The following is a 16,975-nucleotide window of genomic DNA, read 5'->3' as shown; positions in this document are numbered from 1 at the left end:
TTTTTTGACTTATTTAAGCCTTACTTTTTTTGGACGTTTTATGCCTTACTATATTTTGACGTTTTTTGACAAATTTATGCCTTACTATACTATGACGTTTTTTGACATTTTTATGCCTTACTATATTTTGACGTTTTTTGACAAATTTATGCCTTACTATACTATGACGTTTTTATACCTTATGATACTAGGATTTTTTATGACATAATATACTATAACGTTTTTATGACATTTTATGTCTTATTATACTATGACATTTTATGCCTTACTATACTATGATGTTTTTATGCCTCATACTATGACGTTTTTTGACATTTTATGCCTTACTATACTATTACATTTTATGCCTTACTGTACTATGACGTTTTAATACCTTATGATACTAGGATTTTTTATGATATACTATACTATGACGTTTTTATGACGTTTTATGCCTTACTATACTATGACGTTTTTTGACATTTTTATGCCTTACTACATTTTTACGTTTTTTGACAAATTTATGCCTTACTATACTATGACGTTTTATGCCTTACTATACTATGACGTTTTTTGACATTTTTATGCCTTACTACATTTTGACATTTTTTGACAAATTTATGCCTTACCATATTTTGACGTTTTTTGACAAATTTATGCCTTACTATACTATGACGTTTTATGCCTTACTATACTATGACATTTTTTGACATTTTTATGCCTTACTATATTTTGACGTTTTTTGACAAATTTATGCCTTACTATACTACGACGTTTATTTGACATTTTATACCTCACTGTACTATTACATTTTTATACCTTATGATACTAGGATTTTTTATGACATACTATACTATGACGTTTTTATGACATTTTATGCCTTACTATACTATGACATTTTATGCCTTACTATACTATGATGTTTTTATGCCTCATTATACTATGACGTTTGTTGACATTTTATGCCTTAATGTACTATGACATTTTATGCCTTACTATCCTATGATGTTTTTATGCCTCATTATACTATGACGTTTGTTGACATTTTATGCCCTAATGTACTATGACATTTTATGCCTTACTATCCTATGATGTTTTTATGCCTCATTATACTATGACGTTTGTTGACATTTTATGCCCTAATGTACTATGACATTTTATGCCTTACTATCCTATGATGTTTTTATGCCTCATTATACTATGACGTTTGTTGACATTTTATGCCCTAATGTACTATGACATTTTATGCCTTACTATCCTATGATGTTTTTATGCCTCATTATACTATGACGTTTGTTGACATTTTATGCCCTAATGTACTATGACATTTTATGCCTTACTATCCTATGATGTTTTTATGCCTCATTATACTATGACGTTTGTTGACATTTTATGCCCTAATGTACTATGACATTTTATGCCTTACTATCCTATGATGTTTTTATGCCTCATTATACTATGACGTTTGTTGACATTTTATGCCCTAATGTACTATGACATTTTATGCCTTACTATCCTATGATGTTTTTATGCCTCATTATACTATGACGTTTGTTGACATTTTATGCCCTAATGTACTATGACATTTTATGCCTTACTATCCTATGATGTTTTTATGCCTCATTATACTATGACGTTTGTTGACATTTTATGCCCTAATGTACTATGACATTTTATGCCTTACTATCCTATGATGTTTTTATGCCTCATTATACTATGACGTTTGTTGACATTTTATGCCCTAATGTACTATGACATTTTATGCCTTACTATCCTATGATGTTTTTATGCCTCATTATACTATGACGTTTGTTGACATTTTATGCCCTAATGTACTATGACATTTTATGCCTTACTATCCTATGATGTTTTTATGCCTCATTATACTATGACGTTTGTTGACATTTTATGCCCTAATGTACTATGACATTTTATGCCTTACTATCCTATGATGTTTTTATGCCTCATTATACTATGACGTTTGTTGACATTTTATGCCCTAATGTACTATGACATTTTATGCCTTACTATCCTATGATGTTTTTATGCCTCATTATACTATGACGTTTGTTGACATTTTATGCCCTAATGTACTATGACATTTTATGCCTTACTATCCTATGATGTTTTTATGCCTCATTATACTATGACGTTTGTTGACATTTTATGCCCTAATGTACTATGACATTTTATGCCTTACTATCCTATGATGTTTTTATGCCTCATTATACTATGACGTTTGTTGACATTTTATGCCCTAATGTACTATGACATTTTATGCCTTACTATCCTATGATGTTTTTATGCCTCATTATACTATGACGTTTGTTGACATTTTATGCCCTAATGTACTATGACATTTTATGCCTTACTATCCTATGATGTTTTTATGCCTCATTATACTATGACGTTTGTTGACATTTTATGCCCTAATGTACTATGACATTTTATGCCTTACTATCCTATGATGTTTTTATGCCTCATTATACTATGACGTTTGTTGACATTTTATGCCCTAATGTACTATGACATTTTATGCCTTACTATCCTATGATGTTTTTATGCCTCATTATACTATGACGTTTGTTGACATTTTATGCCCTAATGTACTATGACATTTTATGCCTTACTATCCTATGATGTTTTTATGCCTCATTATACTATGACGTTTGTTGACATTTTATGCCCTAATGTACTATGACATTTTATGCCTTACTATCCTATGATGTTTTTATGCCTCATTATACTATGACGTTTGTTGACATTTTATGCCCTAATGTACTATGACATTTTATGCCTTACTATCCTATGATGTTTTTATGCCTCATTATACTATGACGTTTGTTGACATTTTATGCCCTAATGTACTATGACATTTTATGCCTTACTATCCTATGATGTTTTTATGCCTCATTATACTATGACGTTTGTTGACATTTTATGCCCTAATGTACTATGACATTTTATGCCTTACTATCCTATGATGTTTTTATGCCTCATTATACTATGACGTTTGTTGACATTTTATGCCCTAATGTACTATGACATTTTATGCCTTACTATCCTATGATGTTTTTATGCCTCATTATACTATGACGTTTGTTGACATTTTATGCCCTAATGTACTATGACATTTTATGCCTTACTATCCTATGATGTTTTTATGCCTCATTATACTATGACGTTTGTTGACATTTTATGCCCTAATGTACTATGACATTTTATGCCTTACTATCCTATGATGTTTTTATGCCTCATTATACTATGACGTTTGTTGACATTTTATGCCCTAATGTACTATGACATTTTATGCCTTACTATCCTATGATGTTTTTATGCCTCATTATACTATGACGTTTGTTGACATTTTATGCCCTAATGTACTATGACATTTTATGCCTTACTATCCTATGATGTTTTTATGCCTCATTATACTATGACGTTTGTTGACATTTTATGCCCTAATGTACTATGACATTTTATGCCTTACTATCCTATGATGTTTTTATGCCTCATTATACTATGACGTTTGTTGACATTTTATGCCCTAATGTACTATGACATTTTATGCCTTACTATCCTATGATGTTTTTATGCCTCATTATACTATGACGTTTGTTGACATTTTATGCCCTAATGTACTATGACATTTTATGCCTTACTATCCTATGATGTTTTTATGCCTCATTATACTATGACGTTTGTTGACATTTTATGCCCTAATGTACTATGACATTTTATGCCTTACTATCCTATGATGTTTTTATGCCTCATTATACTATGACGTTTGTTGACATTTTATGCCCTAATGTACTATGACATTTTATGCCTTACTATCCTATGATGTTTTTATGCCTCATTATACTATGACGTTTGTTGACATTTTATGCCCTAATGTACTATGACATTTTATGCCTTACTATCCTATGATGTTTTTATGCCTCATTATACTATGACGTTTGTTGACATTTTATGCCCTAATGTACTATGACATTTTATGCCTTACTATCCTATGATGTTTTTATGCCTCATTATACTATGACGTTTGTTGACATTTTATGCCCTAATGTACTATGACATTTTATGCCTTACTATCCTATGATGTTTTTATGCCTCATTATACTATGACGTTTGTTGACATTTTATGCCCTAATGTACTATGACATTTTATGCCTTACTATCCTATGATGTTTTTATGCCTCATTATACTATGACGTTTGTTGACATTTTATGCCCTAATGTACTATGACATTTTATGCCTTACTATCCTATGATGTTTTTATGCCTCATTATACTATGACGTTTGTTGACATTTTATGCCCTAATGTACTATGACATTTTATGCCTTACTATCCTATGATGTTTTTATGCCTCATTATACTATGACGTTTGTTGACATTTTATGCCCTAATGTACTATGACATTTTATGCCTTACTATCCTATGATGTTTTTATGCCTCATTATACTATGACGTTTGTTGACATTTTATGCCCTAATGTACTATGACATTTTATGCCTTACTATCCTATGATGTTTTTATGCCTCATTATACTATGACGTTTGTTGACATTTTATGCCCTAATGTACTATGACATTTTATGCCTTACTATCCTATGATGTTTTTATGCCTCATTATACTATGACGTTTGTTGACATTTTATGCCCTAATGTACTATGACATTTTATGCCTTACTATCCTATGATGTTTTTATGCCTCATTATACTATGACGTTTGTTGACATTTTATGCCCTAATGTACTATGACATTTTATGCCTTACTATCCTATGATGTTTTTATGCCTCATTATACTATGACGTTTGTTGACATTTTATGCCCTAATGTACTATGACATTTTATGCCTTACTATCCTATGATGTTTTTATGCCTCATTATACTATGACGTTTGTTGACATTTTATGCCCTAATGTACTATGACATTTTATGCCTTACTATCCTATGATGTTTTTATGCCTCATTATACTATGACGTTTGTTGACATTTTATGCCCTAATGTACTATGACATTTTATGCCTTACTATCCTATGATGTTTTTATGCCTCATTATACTATGACGTTTGTTGACATTTTATGCCCTAATGTACTATGACATTTTATGCCTTACTATCCTATGATGTTTTTATGCCTCATTATACTATGACGTTTGTTGACATTTTATGCCCTAATGTACTATGACATTTTATGCCTTACTATCCTATGATGTTTTTATGCCTCATTATACTATGACGTTTGTTGACATTTTATGCCCTAATGTACTATGACATTTTATGCCTTACTATCCTATGATGTTTTTATGCCTCATTATACTATGACGTTTGTTGACATTTTATGCCCTAATGTACTATGACATTTTATGCCTTACTATCCTATGATGTTTTTATGCCTCATTATACTATGACGTTTGTTGACATTTTATGCCCTAATGTACTATGACATTTTATGCCTTACTATCCTATGATGTTTTTATGCCTCATTATACTATGACGTTTGTTGACATTTTATGCCCTAATGTACTATGACATTTTATGCCTTACTGTACTATGACGTTTTTTGACATTTTTATGCCTCACTATATTTTGACGTTTTTTGACAAATTTATGCCTTACCATATTTTGACGTTTTTTGACAAATTTATGCCTTATTATATATACTATGACGTTTTATGCCTTACTATACTATGACGTTTTTTGATATTTTTAGGCCTTACTACATTTTGACGGTTTTTGACAAATTTATGCCTTACTATACTATGACGTTTTATGCCTTACTATACTATGACGTTTTTTGACATTTTTATGCCTTACTATATTTTGACGTTTTTTGACATTTTTATGCCTTACTATATTTTGACGTTTATTGACAAATTTATGCCTTACTATACTATGACGTTTTATGCCTTATTATACTATGACGTTTTTTGACATTTTTATGCCTTACTATATTATGACGTTTTTTGACAAATTTATGCCTTACCATATTTTGACATTTTTTGACAAATTTATGCCTTACTATACTATGACGTTTTATGCCTTACTATACTATGACGTTTTTTGACATTTTTATGCCTTACTACATTTTGACGGTTTTTGACAAATTTATGCCTTACTATACCATGACATTTTATGCCTCATTATACTATGATGTTTTTTTGACATTTTTATGCCTTACTATACTATGACGTTTTTTGACATTTTTATGCCTTACTACATTTTGACGTTTTTTGACAAATTTATGCCTTACCATACTATGACTTTTTATGCCTTACTATACTATGACATTTTTTGACATATTTATGCCTTACCATATTTTGACATTTTTTGACAAATTTATGCCTTACTATACTATGACCTTTTATGCCTTATTATACTATGACGTTTTTTTGACATTTTTATGCCTTACTATATTTTGACATTTTTTGACAAATTTATGCCTTACTATACTATGACGTTTTATGCCTTACTATACTATGACGTTTTTATACTTTATGATACTAGGATTTTTTATGACATACTATACTATGACGTTTTTAGGACATTTTATGCCTTACTATACTATGACATTTTATGCCTTATTATACTATGAAGTTTTTATGCCTCATTATACTATGACGTTTTTTTGACATTTTATGCCTTACTATACTATGACATTTTATGCCTTACTATACTATGATGTTTTTATGCCTTATTATACTATGAAGTTTTTTAGACATTTTATGCCTTAATGTACTATGACATTTTTATGATATTTTTATGCCTTACAATCCAATGACTTACTTGTGGGCCAGCTCAGTGGTCTGGTGGTTACAGCTCTCGCCTCACAGGAGAAGGTTGTGGGTTTGAAACCCAGGGCTGGGGCCCTTGTTTGTGGAGGTTGCATGTTCTCCTTATGCCACTGTAGGTTCTCTCTGGGGACTCCAGGTTCCTACTGTCCATATGCAAACCTACGCTCTTGATTTCTGTCATTTACAGTACAGTATATGTACTGATCCTGCATTGACATTAGCAACATTTTTTACGTTTTCTTTGATGTCTGATGTCATTCAAGATTTCAGATGTCACGCTATAGAAGAGTACATGTGTAAAAAAGAAACGTATGAATTCAATTTAGCTCTACCATTAATATTTTTTTAGTAACACTTGGGCTTTTCCTACTGTTGAAATAAGTCAAAATAATGATAAAGTATTTAATATGAAAAATCTAATGTAAAAATAATATATAATATTGAAAATAGCATTCTTTTCTGTTGAACAAGTATTAATTTGCTTTGAGATCAGGCAAATGTTGGTGTTTTCCCTTTTCCTGGTTGATTCCCCAACTACCTTCCACCCTGTACTGTGTATGTAACCTGTCAACTACCCACTGAGTACAGTAGTGCACATACCAGCTTCATCATAGCATTGGGGCAGTTGCCGGCTTTGCCTGAGCATCTGGTTTTGGTTTTTTTAGAGCACACTCAGTCATAAAGGTGTGAGTTGTTTGGTCTTATAGGTTGTGGCTAATCAGAAATAAACATGCCTGTTCCATATAGAAGTGTAAACGTTTAAAACAAACTGATCAAGTTTATTTGACCAGTCCATTTCATTCAGGTTCATTTTTAGTTAACCTGGTGGCAATCTGTTACGTATGAAATGTCTAGGAGTACATAACACAAGGTGTGGTGAAGGGGAAAACAAGGGATTTTTTTAAATGAATTTCCCTCATCAAAGTGAAATAAGAGCCAAACTGAGAAAATAAGCTTTTTCTGACTGGGTTTTATCTGCTGCTGGTCCAGACTCTCCACTTCATTAGCAGTTTAAATGACTCTGCTTTTATGGGCTGTGAGCGGGAGATGAGGCCAGCAGCAGAGACAATAGAGCCTGACAACTGCATTACTTCACATTAGCACCAGCTGCCAGCACATAAAACACCTCAACACACACTCTGTCGCCGAAATCCCCAAACCCCCTCTAATACAGCTGAAAGAGAGAGAAAAATCAAATACATGTAAAAGATTAAAGACACACAGACAAACTGTGCTTTTCTGCTCTCATGAGTCGAGTCAGCAAAGAAATATTAAAAAGACTGAAGTGGTGGAAACTGACTAAATACATTTACTCAAGTACTGTACTCCTACTTTCCTTGATTATTACCATTTTATCCCACTCTTTTCCTCTACTCCACTACATTAAATATTTCAGTTTTTATTCCACTTTATTATTTAACAGCTATATTTACTGGCTAATTCTCAGATTTTACATTTAAAAAGCATATTAAATACAGGTGTGTAAGGTTTCAAATGACATTGTCCTTCTAAATTAATCCTATAGTTTAATTTGAACAACTTTGAGGTCGTGAGAGGTCAAATTATCCAATATTTCACAAAAAGCACAGGTTTTTCTCCCATTAAGCAACTCAAAATTCCCAGGTTGGGAAACACTGGACTAAACTACCCAGTTGTCTATTTAACTTAAAACTAGCTCCATCTAAACCAACTACGACAACTGCTTTAGCTCTGTTTTTGGTCTCCACCACCTCCTGAGGAAAACATCTGGCTCTTTAGCTACTAAATGCTCCACTATGTTCACCAGCTAGTTGATAACTGTGCCAGCCTGCTGCTCGGTACAGATCAGGTAGTGTATGATGAGTTTTTAGAGGCTTTCCACTATAAGCAGCTGCCTGCTGCCGCTGAAATGAGAGCAGTGAGGGTGAAGCAAAACAGTAAAATCGGACTGTTAAACAATGTCCCAATGTCACGTTATTTTCACATTGTACTATAGCTGCTAAAGGATCTGGATACATCTTTCAACACTAAAATACAGAGAGAAATACCAATAAAAGACAAACATGATAAATGTTTTAGAGAAGAAAACACATCTGTGTTGAAGAGATAAAGACAAAGAGGAATCACGTGGCCTTGGTAAAGATACCTATCAGGTTATGTTACTAAAGTTGCTGACCGCTACAAGGTCTTCTTCTCCTACTCAGTGGTCCAGTGAGCAATCATGACCACAGCTGGACACACTGGTAATAAGAACTGATCCTCCCATGACCTGCTGGGTAAAATACGGCCTTTAAAAGGTTCACTGTTCTGCTTTCTGAGCTGCAAGGTGACCAAAAGGATGGCACTCTGTGTGATGCAGGCAGTAACTACAGAGGAGGCTGCTAGAGCAAAGAACATGAGCTACATGAACCATTTAGTCATAAAGAAATCTTACAGTGTATCAGGGCAGTGAAGCCTGTTATAGGAGCGGCAGGGTGAGTGCAGATAGGAAGGGAGTTTTTCTTTTTTCTTCCATTTACAGACAGAATTTCATGCTCCACAATCCCTTTAAACGTTTTGGAGGACAAGATAAGATCAAATGAAGAGTGCAGATATATTAAGATTTTTTAATGCTTATATATGTATGTAACCACCATTCAACCATGACAACAAATAGACACGATACAAAGTCAACATAAATGTCTGTCAAATCGAATCAATATTCTAGATCATCTATTTCTATACCAGAGAACAACAATCAGCCACTGTCTTAAACTGGAACATAACTTTTGTTAACCTTTTGGTTCTGTTTTGTTGTTGGAGTCTTATCTCTATATTAGTTGATTTTCATTTTCAATGCGTTAATATTTCTGTTGAAAATTGTTTTTAATCATATTTTATATGGTATATTTTGTTAGCTGTCTCATATCTTTTGTTTTTGTTTTCAATAACGCAGCACAGCTGTTGAATAAAATACCATTGTCATATTTAAATTCAGGCTCATTTGATGAGTCAGATTATTTGATTTTTGTGTCTTGTGGCCTTGTTCATCATTTTCTATTTGTACGTTGTGCTAATGTGTTTCTTCTCATTGACTGATTAACTGTTTTTAAATTTTAGAGTTTGATTTATACTTTTTTGGCGAGATTTCCTTAAAAGATTCATTAAAATCTCATTAGTGCAACCTTTTTCAAACTTGATAAGTATTATGTCCTTTTTATTACTTGTGCAAATAAATTATTTTCTGTCTTATTAGATTGTCTGTGTCACCTGTAAAGTTTGAACCAGGTTAACCCTCAACTGATGTTGTCCACTTCAACAGGAGGGAGGGATAAAAGTTCATATCTCAATTAGATTTTCTCCAGTCTCACATAAAACAGGAAACTTTCCTGTTTGGCAGCAGTAAGAACTTACCACTTCTATGACTGTTTACAGTTCAAATAACATCAAACCCTCCATCGGCAGCTGTATGGGGTCAGAAGAGCAAAGGGCTGTGAGATCCAGGAAGTAAGAGAAGCTTCAGAGCTCTCAGATGTCTCAGATGGCATTGTGGTACGGTTAGTTGTTCTTTAATGAGCGATCTCGCTCTGCCAGCAGGCGCTCTTGTTACAGCACAAAGCCTCAGACACGGGAGGGAAGACGACACCTGTGTGAGACTGAACATCATGCCACATGTGCCTCATAAGAGACACTGTAGACCAGTGCTAGTGTGGCAGTGATCACACCATTAAAGTTTAACACACAGAGCTGGGAGTGATGCCAGAGAGGCAGACAGATGCAGCCAAAGCTGGCTTACCAACCAGTCAAAGAAGGTGACCACTACCCATTACCCTGGTTTCCTAAAAGCCTGAGGTTTACTCTACTCGTTTTTCTTCTACATAATTTCATGAATTGCAAATTTCTTAGAAATTTGCACCACAGAAGTACAACCTCCATCCTCTATATTATGGGTCTGGTCTTGAAGAGGAACATTGTGTCAAAATCTAATTTTAAGATGTAAACTGTTATCCTGTTACTCATTTGTTTTAAAGTTGTGTTTCATTTCAGTAATTAACACAAAAAATTTAATTATTCCATCATATGTGAACTGCAAGCTGTAAACAACAATTATTTTCATTATGAATATGACAATTGTTTTAAGTAACTGTTTGATTGTTCCCAAAGATGTTGAGTTTACTGTCTCTGTGTTCACACGTTTACAGCCACACACACACACACACACACACACACACACACACACACACACACACACACACACACATACACACACACGCACACATAAACATAACATAAACCTGCTTGTTTAATATATTGAACCATGTCAGCTGTATAAACAAGACACTGCATCTTTCCACATGTGTGAACATCTCTGGGAACGTTCTCTGTGTAGGCCGGATTAGATACAGTACACTGTAGCGTAACGTAAGACAAAGTGATCTGACCAGGCACACGACACCCTGGACACCAAATGAAAAATTAACAACACACACACACACACACACTGATACAACACTTCCATTGACACAGGCGCAGGGACCATGCACAGGGAACGTCTTCTTTAATTGGGTGGGTAAAGATTGATTTGGGCGAGTCTTTATAATTTGGGCAAGTTTGTGTATTATTAGGGCAGTTTCCACCTACAAAAACTTAGGCATGAGATAAAGATACTGTGTGGGGTGAAAGGGACATGTGCATGCAGGTGTTATGAAAACTGCAACAACAGTTCCAGCAGCACCAGTGGCGGTGACACACACCACATGGACGCAATTAAGTTACTTTAAAAACATCTGGCGACCAGTTTTTGGAAAAATCGTCAGTGAGAAATTGAGCTGTAACTCAGTCAAATCTGAACTTACCAACATATTTTTAGATTCAATATGTCATAAACCTTTAAACATCATAGAAAAAAGACACTCCTTATAACTGCAGATCCCCCTGAGAATCATCACGTTTTTAAGTTTCCATATGTATTAAAGTAATTAATTAATACTTGTCTGTAAATCACCTGGTATCTAGCAAATGAGAACTGTTAATAGTGAATTCTGTGTACTCCGACATGTAAATAAATATAGCCTGAAAAAAATGGAGCTCGGTTGTAGCCCACAGCTCACTCATTTAATCCATGGCAACCTTTCTTGTAAAAGTTTACATCTCTTCATACAAGAGGCGATTTTAAATGTTGAATGTAATATTATCTAAAAGACTTTGAATAAATAAAAGACTTTGTCCTTGCTACTCTCAAATGCATCATAATGCGTTGGCTGATTTCAGACAGCCGTAGAAAAAAGCTTCTCAATGACTCAATTTTGCCAGCTAAAATGGCAAGCTAACGTAAGCTAATTAAGATAACATTAGCTTCATGAGTTGGTAGAAAAAGCCTCCAGTCGACTTTTTAATGCTTCCACTTAACTCATTTTGAAATGAGAACCCTGCTACGAGTCTTACATATGCACTGCTTGGCTGTATACATCCTCATTTTGAAATGAAAAATTAAACATTTCTATAGGCCTTTTCAGACAATACACTGAGAAAAATACATGACAAGTCAGTCATCAAGACACCTATAACACTAAGCAAAATTAGACGTGTGCAACAAAACAATTGTGACAGATTCAGGGTTGAAAAACAAGGACTCGTACTCTGGTTTCTGTGTCACTGGCGTCCTCTTCAAGGCACTTAACACAGTTAGTCTCATGTTGGGTTTGATATACTGTGAATGTGATACTGGTGATACGACTTAAATTACACAGAAGAACAATTTCAGCTTCTGGTTGCCACTGGCCCTTAAGTAGCATTCGCATTGGTCGGCCACTTGACTGATCCAAACTAGTTGAGATTGGCTTTAAATGCTGATTGGGGGTCAGTTCAGCAGTTTTAAAGACTGGCTCTCTGATCAATAATCTTTTCAGACAGATCTTTGGCCTACCTCTGAGTGTCTCCTCTCTGGAGTCATTAACATGATTCTTTTTTGAACCCTGTGTTGAGAGGTATTTTGATGATATTATACCTGTGTCCCTGTCTGAAATAAAGGAGCCCTGTCAGCGACTGACCAATACTAATGCAATTTCTCCTCTTGTCACTGAAATCCAGAACCAATCACGTTCACTTTCCCCCAACCACAAATCCAGTCACGTACACTGACCCGGGCACAAGGACCAAGAACACATTATGCTGCCATCGAGTAATCGGATTTGCTTCTTGCTCATAATAGAGCAATTTCCTGTAAAAGAGTTTAGTGAATTTGCAAAGTCTGTAACCTAATCCTGTAATTTATGGTGTATATATGTCCTGTTTTCCAGGAACAATGCCTCAGTTTTAGAGGATAAATATGATGAAGCTCAAAAATCTGACAGAAGTCACCTTGAGAGAGAGAGAGCAAACAGAAGGCTACAATATGAGTGTGATATTGCACAGTTAAAACTGTCACTGTCAAGCTGGCCACTTGGGTGCAGCAGAACAAGCTATGAACGCAACTCTTAGATATTATGACCTTTAAAAAAATTAATATGGTGAACTTGTTAGCCAAGAGTTGCCTGTTAGTGCATCCAGTAGATACTGAGCAACAGTGTCATTCTTTTTGTCCTCGTGTTTTGGTCCATCTGGAAAATCTAAGTCCAATATTTACTCTCCTTTCAACTCTTTGGTGTCTGCCAACTGGTAGGAAAATATATGCATGTTTAGCTGCTAAATGCTCCACTAGCTAGTTGCTAAATTAGTTTGCATTGTTGCAGCACATTACTGAAACCAACTGTCAATAGATGCCTCTCCATCCACCTGTTTTTCAATTTGTACACTAAAATACTTGAATAGAAACATGGGAATAAAAAAATCAAAATATAGCAAAAAAAAAAAAGAAAAGTTTTTATGCTTGGCTGAGGTTGAAAAGTTGGTGTATTGATAAAAATAAAATGGAGCCAAAGTGCAATGAAAACAGACTTCAGTGAATATATCATGACATACATGAAGTATGTGTCTTAACCTTTTACTGAAGAGATGAAAAGTAATATATGAAACATTCCCATCATTTTTTAGGTTGAGACTGGCACGCTTTAAATTACATAATCTCATTGCACTGGTCATACATACTGTAGCTATAAACGTCTGGTTTATTCATCAGCGCACTGGGCTTTTGATGTGCAGGCGTAGTTAGCAACCAGATGTTTAGAGTCTAAGTACGTATACCTTCAGGAAATTAGAAATACTGACCGGCATACATCATGCTGTATTTGGGAAACACTTTATGCCACTTTACCAACAGGAATTGACTTATCCATCTACATTTACCAATGAGCTTGCAGTGATCCAGTCAGGTCTACACATTTTGTCATCTATGCTATGTTATTCTATAAAACCACATCATTATAACCAAGGTTTAGATGTTCATTTTTTTTCTTATTTCTCTTTAGCAAAAGAATTTTACCTACAGCTGGAGATGAACAAAACACCAACAATGCAGGCAACAATGTGACATTTCTTGAAGTCTGACGTACTAATTAAATCAAGTGGCGGGTTTCAGTGAAGATGTTGAATGAATTGAATACATGAAATCATCATTATGATGTGATTATAAATGCATTATAAGATTGACATGAGAGTCAGAGGAACAGACTCACCATGGGTCTGCGGTTTTCCACCAGGTGGATGCCAACAATGCCCAGAAACGCTCCGAAACTCAGCTGGAGGTACAAAGAGAGCAAAACAAGGAGAAACATTAGGTTTCAGATGAGGGAAAAAAAAAACACAATGTCACAATCATAAGAGTGTTTGACTGGTTATTGAAAGTCAATTTTTAGTGAGACGGGAGGTGACTGTCACTCACTGTGATGCCAGGGTAATATCCAGCCACGGGCACATTGTCAGTGCGGGTGGCAGAGATGAGACCCACTGCCAGCACCAGCAGAGACAGAGCCAGCAGAGACACAGTCACCCACAGAGCCGATTTCCTCCGACGCAGGTACTGAACTGAGGACAAATGGGAGGAAGATGTGAGAGGAAGACCTCTTTACCTTCATTACCACTTGTTCCCCTGGTTCTGAACCCTCTGAATTACATGTCATCTTGGGCCTAATTCTGAAATCCAAATCCATCTGAAGACAACATGGACATATTGAAATAATTTTTCTGTCTTCTTCATTAATTCCTCTTTCAATTTTTTCCTGATATATGAGCAGTGATGGGAGACGTATTCAAATCATTTACTTGAGTAAAAGCACCAAGAACAATATATTATTATATGTCATGCTCATAGCATGTAAGCAGTGTTAATGGTTGTAGCTAGCTAATTCTACCTAGTTTATATACTGTTGGGTGGTTTGATTTAATGTATAAGACATCATATTTTGTATGCTTATGTCATCAGTGATATGCAGGATTTTTGATTTTTACACAGTAATAGTTTTTGTTTTGAAGCTCCAATCAATAAGGTGTGTGTGCAAGAACTTTGAAGTAATTATTATACATTCTTAAAATCATAATCAGCAAAGTGTGGCTGTCAGGTGAATATGGTGGAGTACAAAGTGCAATATTTTTCTCAGGAAGTTAGAGGAGTAGAAGTGTAAAACTCAAATACTCAAAAAGTACTTTAAATACTTGAGTAAATCCTTCTACCTCTGGATCTGTGGGAAAAGCATTTTAAGTATTTCTAAGAAAAGCTTAACCACAATTTGTTTTTCTCTTTTCTAAAAGAAGAAACCAATTAGCCCTGTGTCTTTGCTTTGGAGGACCTTCTGCAGCCCTTTGCTCCCAAAGGTAAACATATAGAAATGTTTCTTGTGCACTGAACTTCCCTGGAGCAGCACTGAATAATGATAAGTAAGTAATAATAAGAACAACTTTTGGGTTGCCAGATTGTGGAATATCCTACTCTACCTCCACTTGTCTTTTTAGCTCCAAGGATTGTTTGACCACTTGTCTTCGGGAAAAGAGCTGCAGGACATGTTAATTTATAAACATCTTATTAGCATTTACCCTCATACTTACAACTACAGGCATGATGGATTATTGAAGAACCTTTTATCAGTGATGTATTAACATTTTTAAATACAGGTGACTGACTAACTTTTGCCAAATTGAAAAATCCAATACTGTTTATTGTCATGGGCTACTAACATTTACAACTGCAAACCTGATGACTTGTTTGTGTTATTGCTGAATAGAAAGACACATCCATGATATTACCAGGACATTTTATTTAACCAGGGCACACTGATGCATGAAAGTCTTTATTCAAACAACAGAATGTTTCATTCTTAACTTCAAAATGTAATAACAACTCTCACCATCAGCATTTCATATTTATTATTCTCTCTACATTTGAACTACTTTAAGTCATGCGTACAGATCAAAAGCTAGTAGAACTGGATGTGGAGGTAAATAAATGGTTATATCATAACACGTGTGCGGTGGATTTTGGTCCGGGTGTCCAAGAGCCCTATTCCCAGAAGATACGTGTTGAAAGTAAGCCAGCAAAGTGACATGCTGGAGGAGGATTTTTCCCCAACCTGGCAACCCAGAAGTTGTTATTATTAATGGTTTATAACTGAGCTATTAATGATAAATCCATTAACTACAGCTTATAGACCATTCATAAATGGTGCCTTATGAGAAAGTGGTCAGGAAAACAAACATGCCTACTGTGTTTAAAATAATTGAATGATATCAGTTAAAGATGCTGCTGTAACTCTGAGCCTCCTGTAGTGACTGGTTAAAAGATGCCGGGATGAAAGTTGACCAAACTGTACCTGTCGGATCCAGTATTTCTGTCGCTGTTTGCTGAGTTGTCTGCTGGGTCTCAGGCTGCTGCATTTCGCCTCAAGTCTGGATGAATCCGCTAAAATTAAAAAAATAAATGAGAGCAGGCAGCTGGACCGATGCTACAAGCTGCGAGATAGATGGGCTTTTTGTTTTCTTATGATTCAAACATTTTTTTTTTTGGATAAATAAGCGCACAATATCAGATAAAATTGAGCACAGCTACTCTGAGCTCAGACTGGTTCAACTTTTCTTGAAACCCGAGAGTCAGAGAGAGAGAGAGAGAGAGAGAGTCAGAGAGAGAGAGGGAGAGGGAGAGAGAGAGAGAGAGAGAGAGTGAGAGAGAGCGAGAGAGAGAGGGAGAGAGAGAGAGAGAGAGAGAGAGAGAGAGAGAGAGAGTGATCAATTATTAAATTACTTATCTAACATTAATGTAATTGCTTAGATTTTTGGTTAATGTACTTACTAAATACCTACAGTGAAGTCA

General features: G+C 34.9%; 1 protein-coding gene across 1 annotated transcript in view; it reads right to left on the bottom strand.

Moving 5' to 3' along the window:
- Positions 1 to 16,542, bottom strand: part of tmem255b (transmembrane protein 255B) — a 25,565-nt gene extending 9,023 nt beyond the window's left edge. The window contains exons 1-3 of the mRNA XM_022767791.1: positions 16,479 to 16,542; positions 14,558 to 14,700; positions 14,352 to 14,414 (exon numbers count right to left, since the gene is read on the bottom strand). Coding sequence (XP_022623512.1) covers positions 14,352 to 14,414; positions 14,558 to 14,700; positions 16,479 to 16,542 — 270 coding nt within the window. The remainder of the gene's footprint in view (positions 1 to 14,351; positions 14,415 to 14,557; positions 14,701 to 16,478) is intronic.
- Positions 16,543 to 16,975: the final 433 nt, after the last annotated feature.

Source organism: Seriola dumerili, unplaced genomic scaffold, assembly GCF_002260705.1.
Source record: "Seriola dumerili isolate Sdu_G_001 unplaced genomic scaffold, Sdu_1.0 BDQW01001299.1, whole genome shotgun sequence".
Lineage (NCBI taxonomy): Eukaryota > Metazoa > Chordata > Actinopteri > Carangiformes > Carangidae > Seriola > Seriola dumerili.
This window is presented reverse-complemented; position numbering and strand designations above follow the sequence as displayed.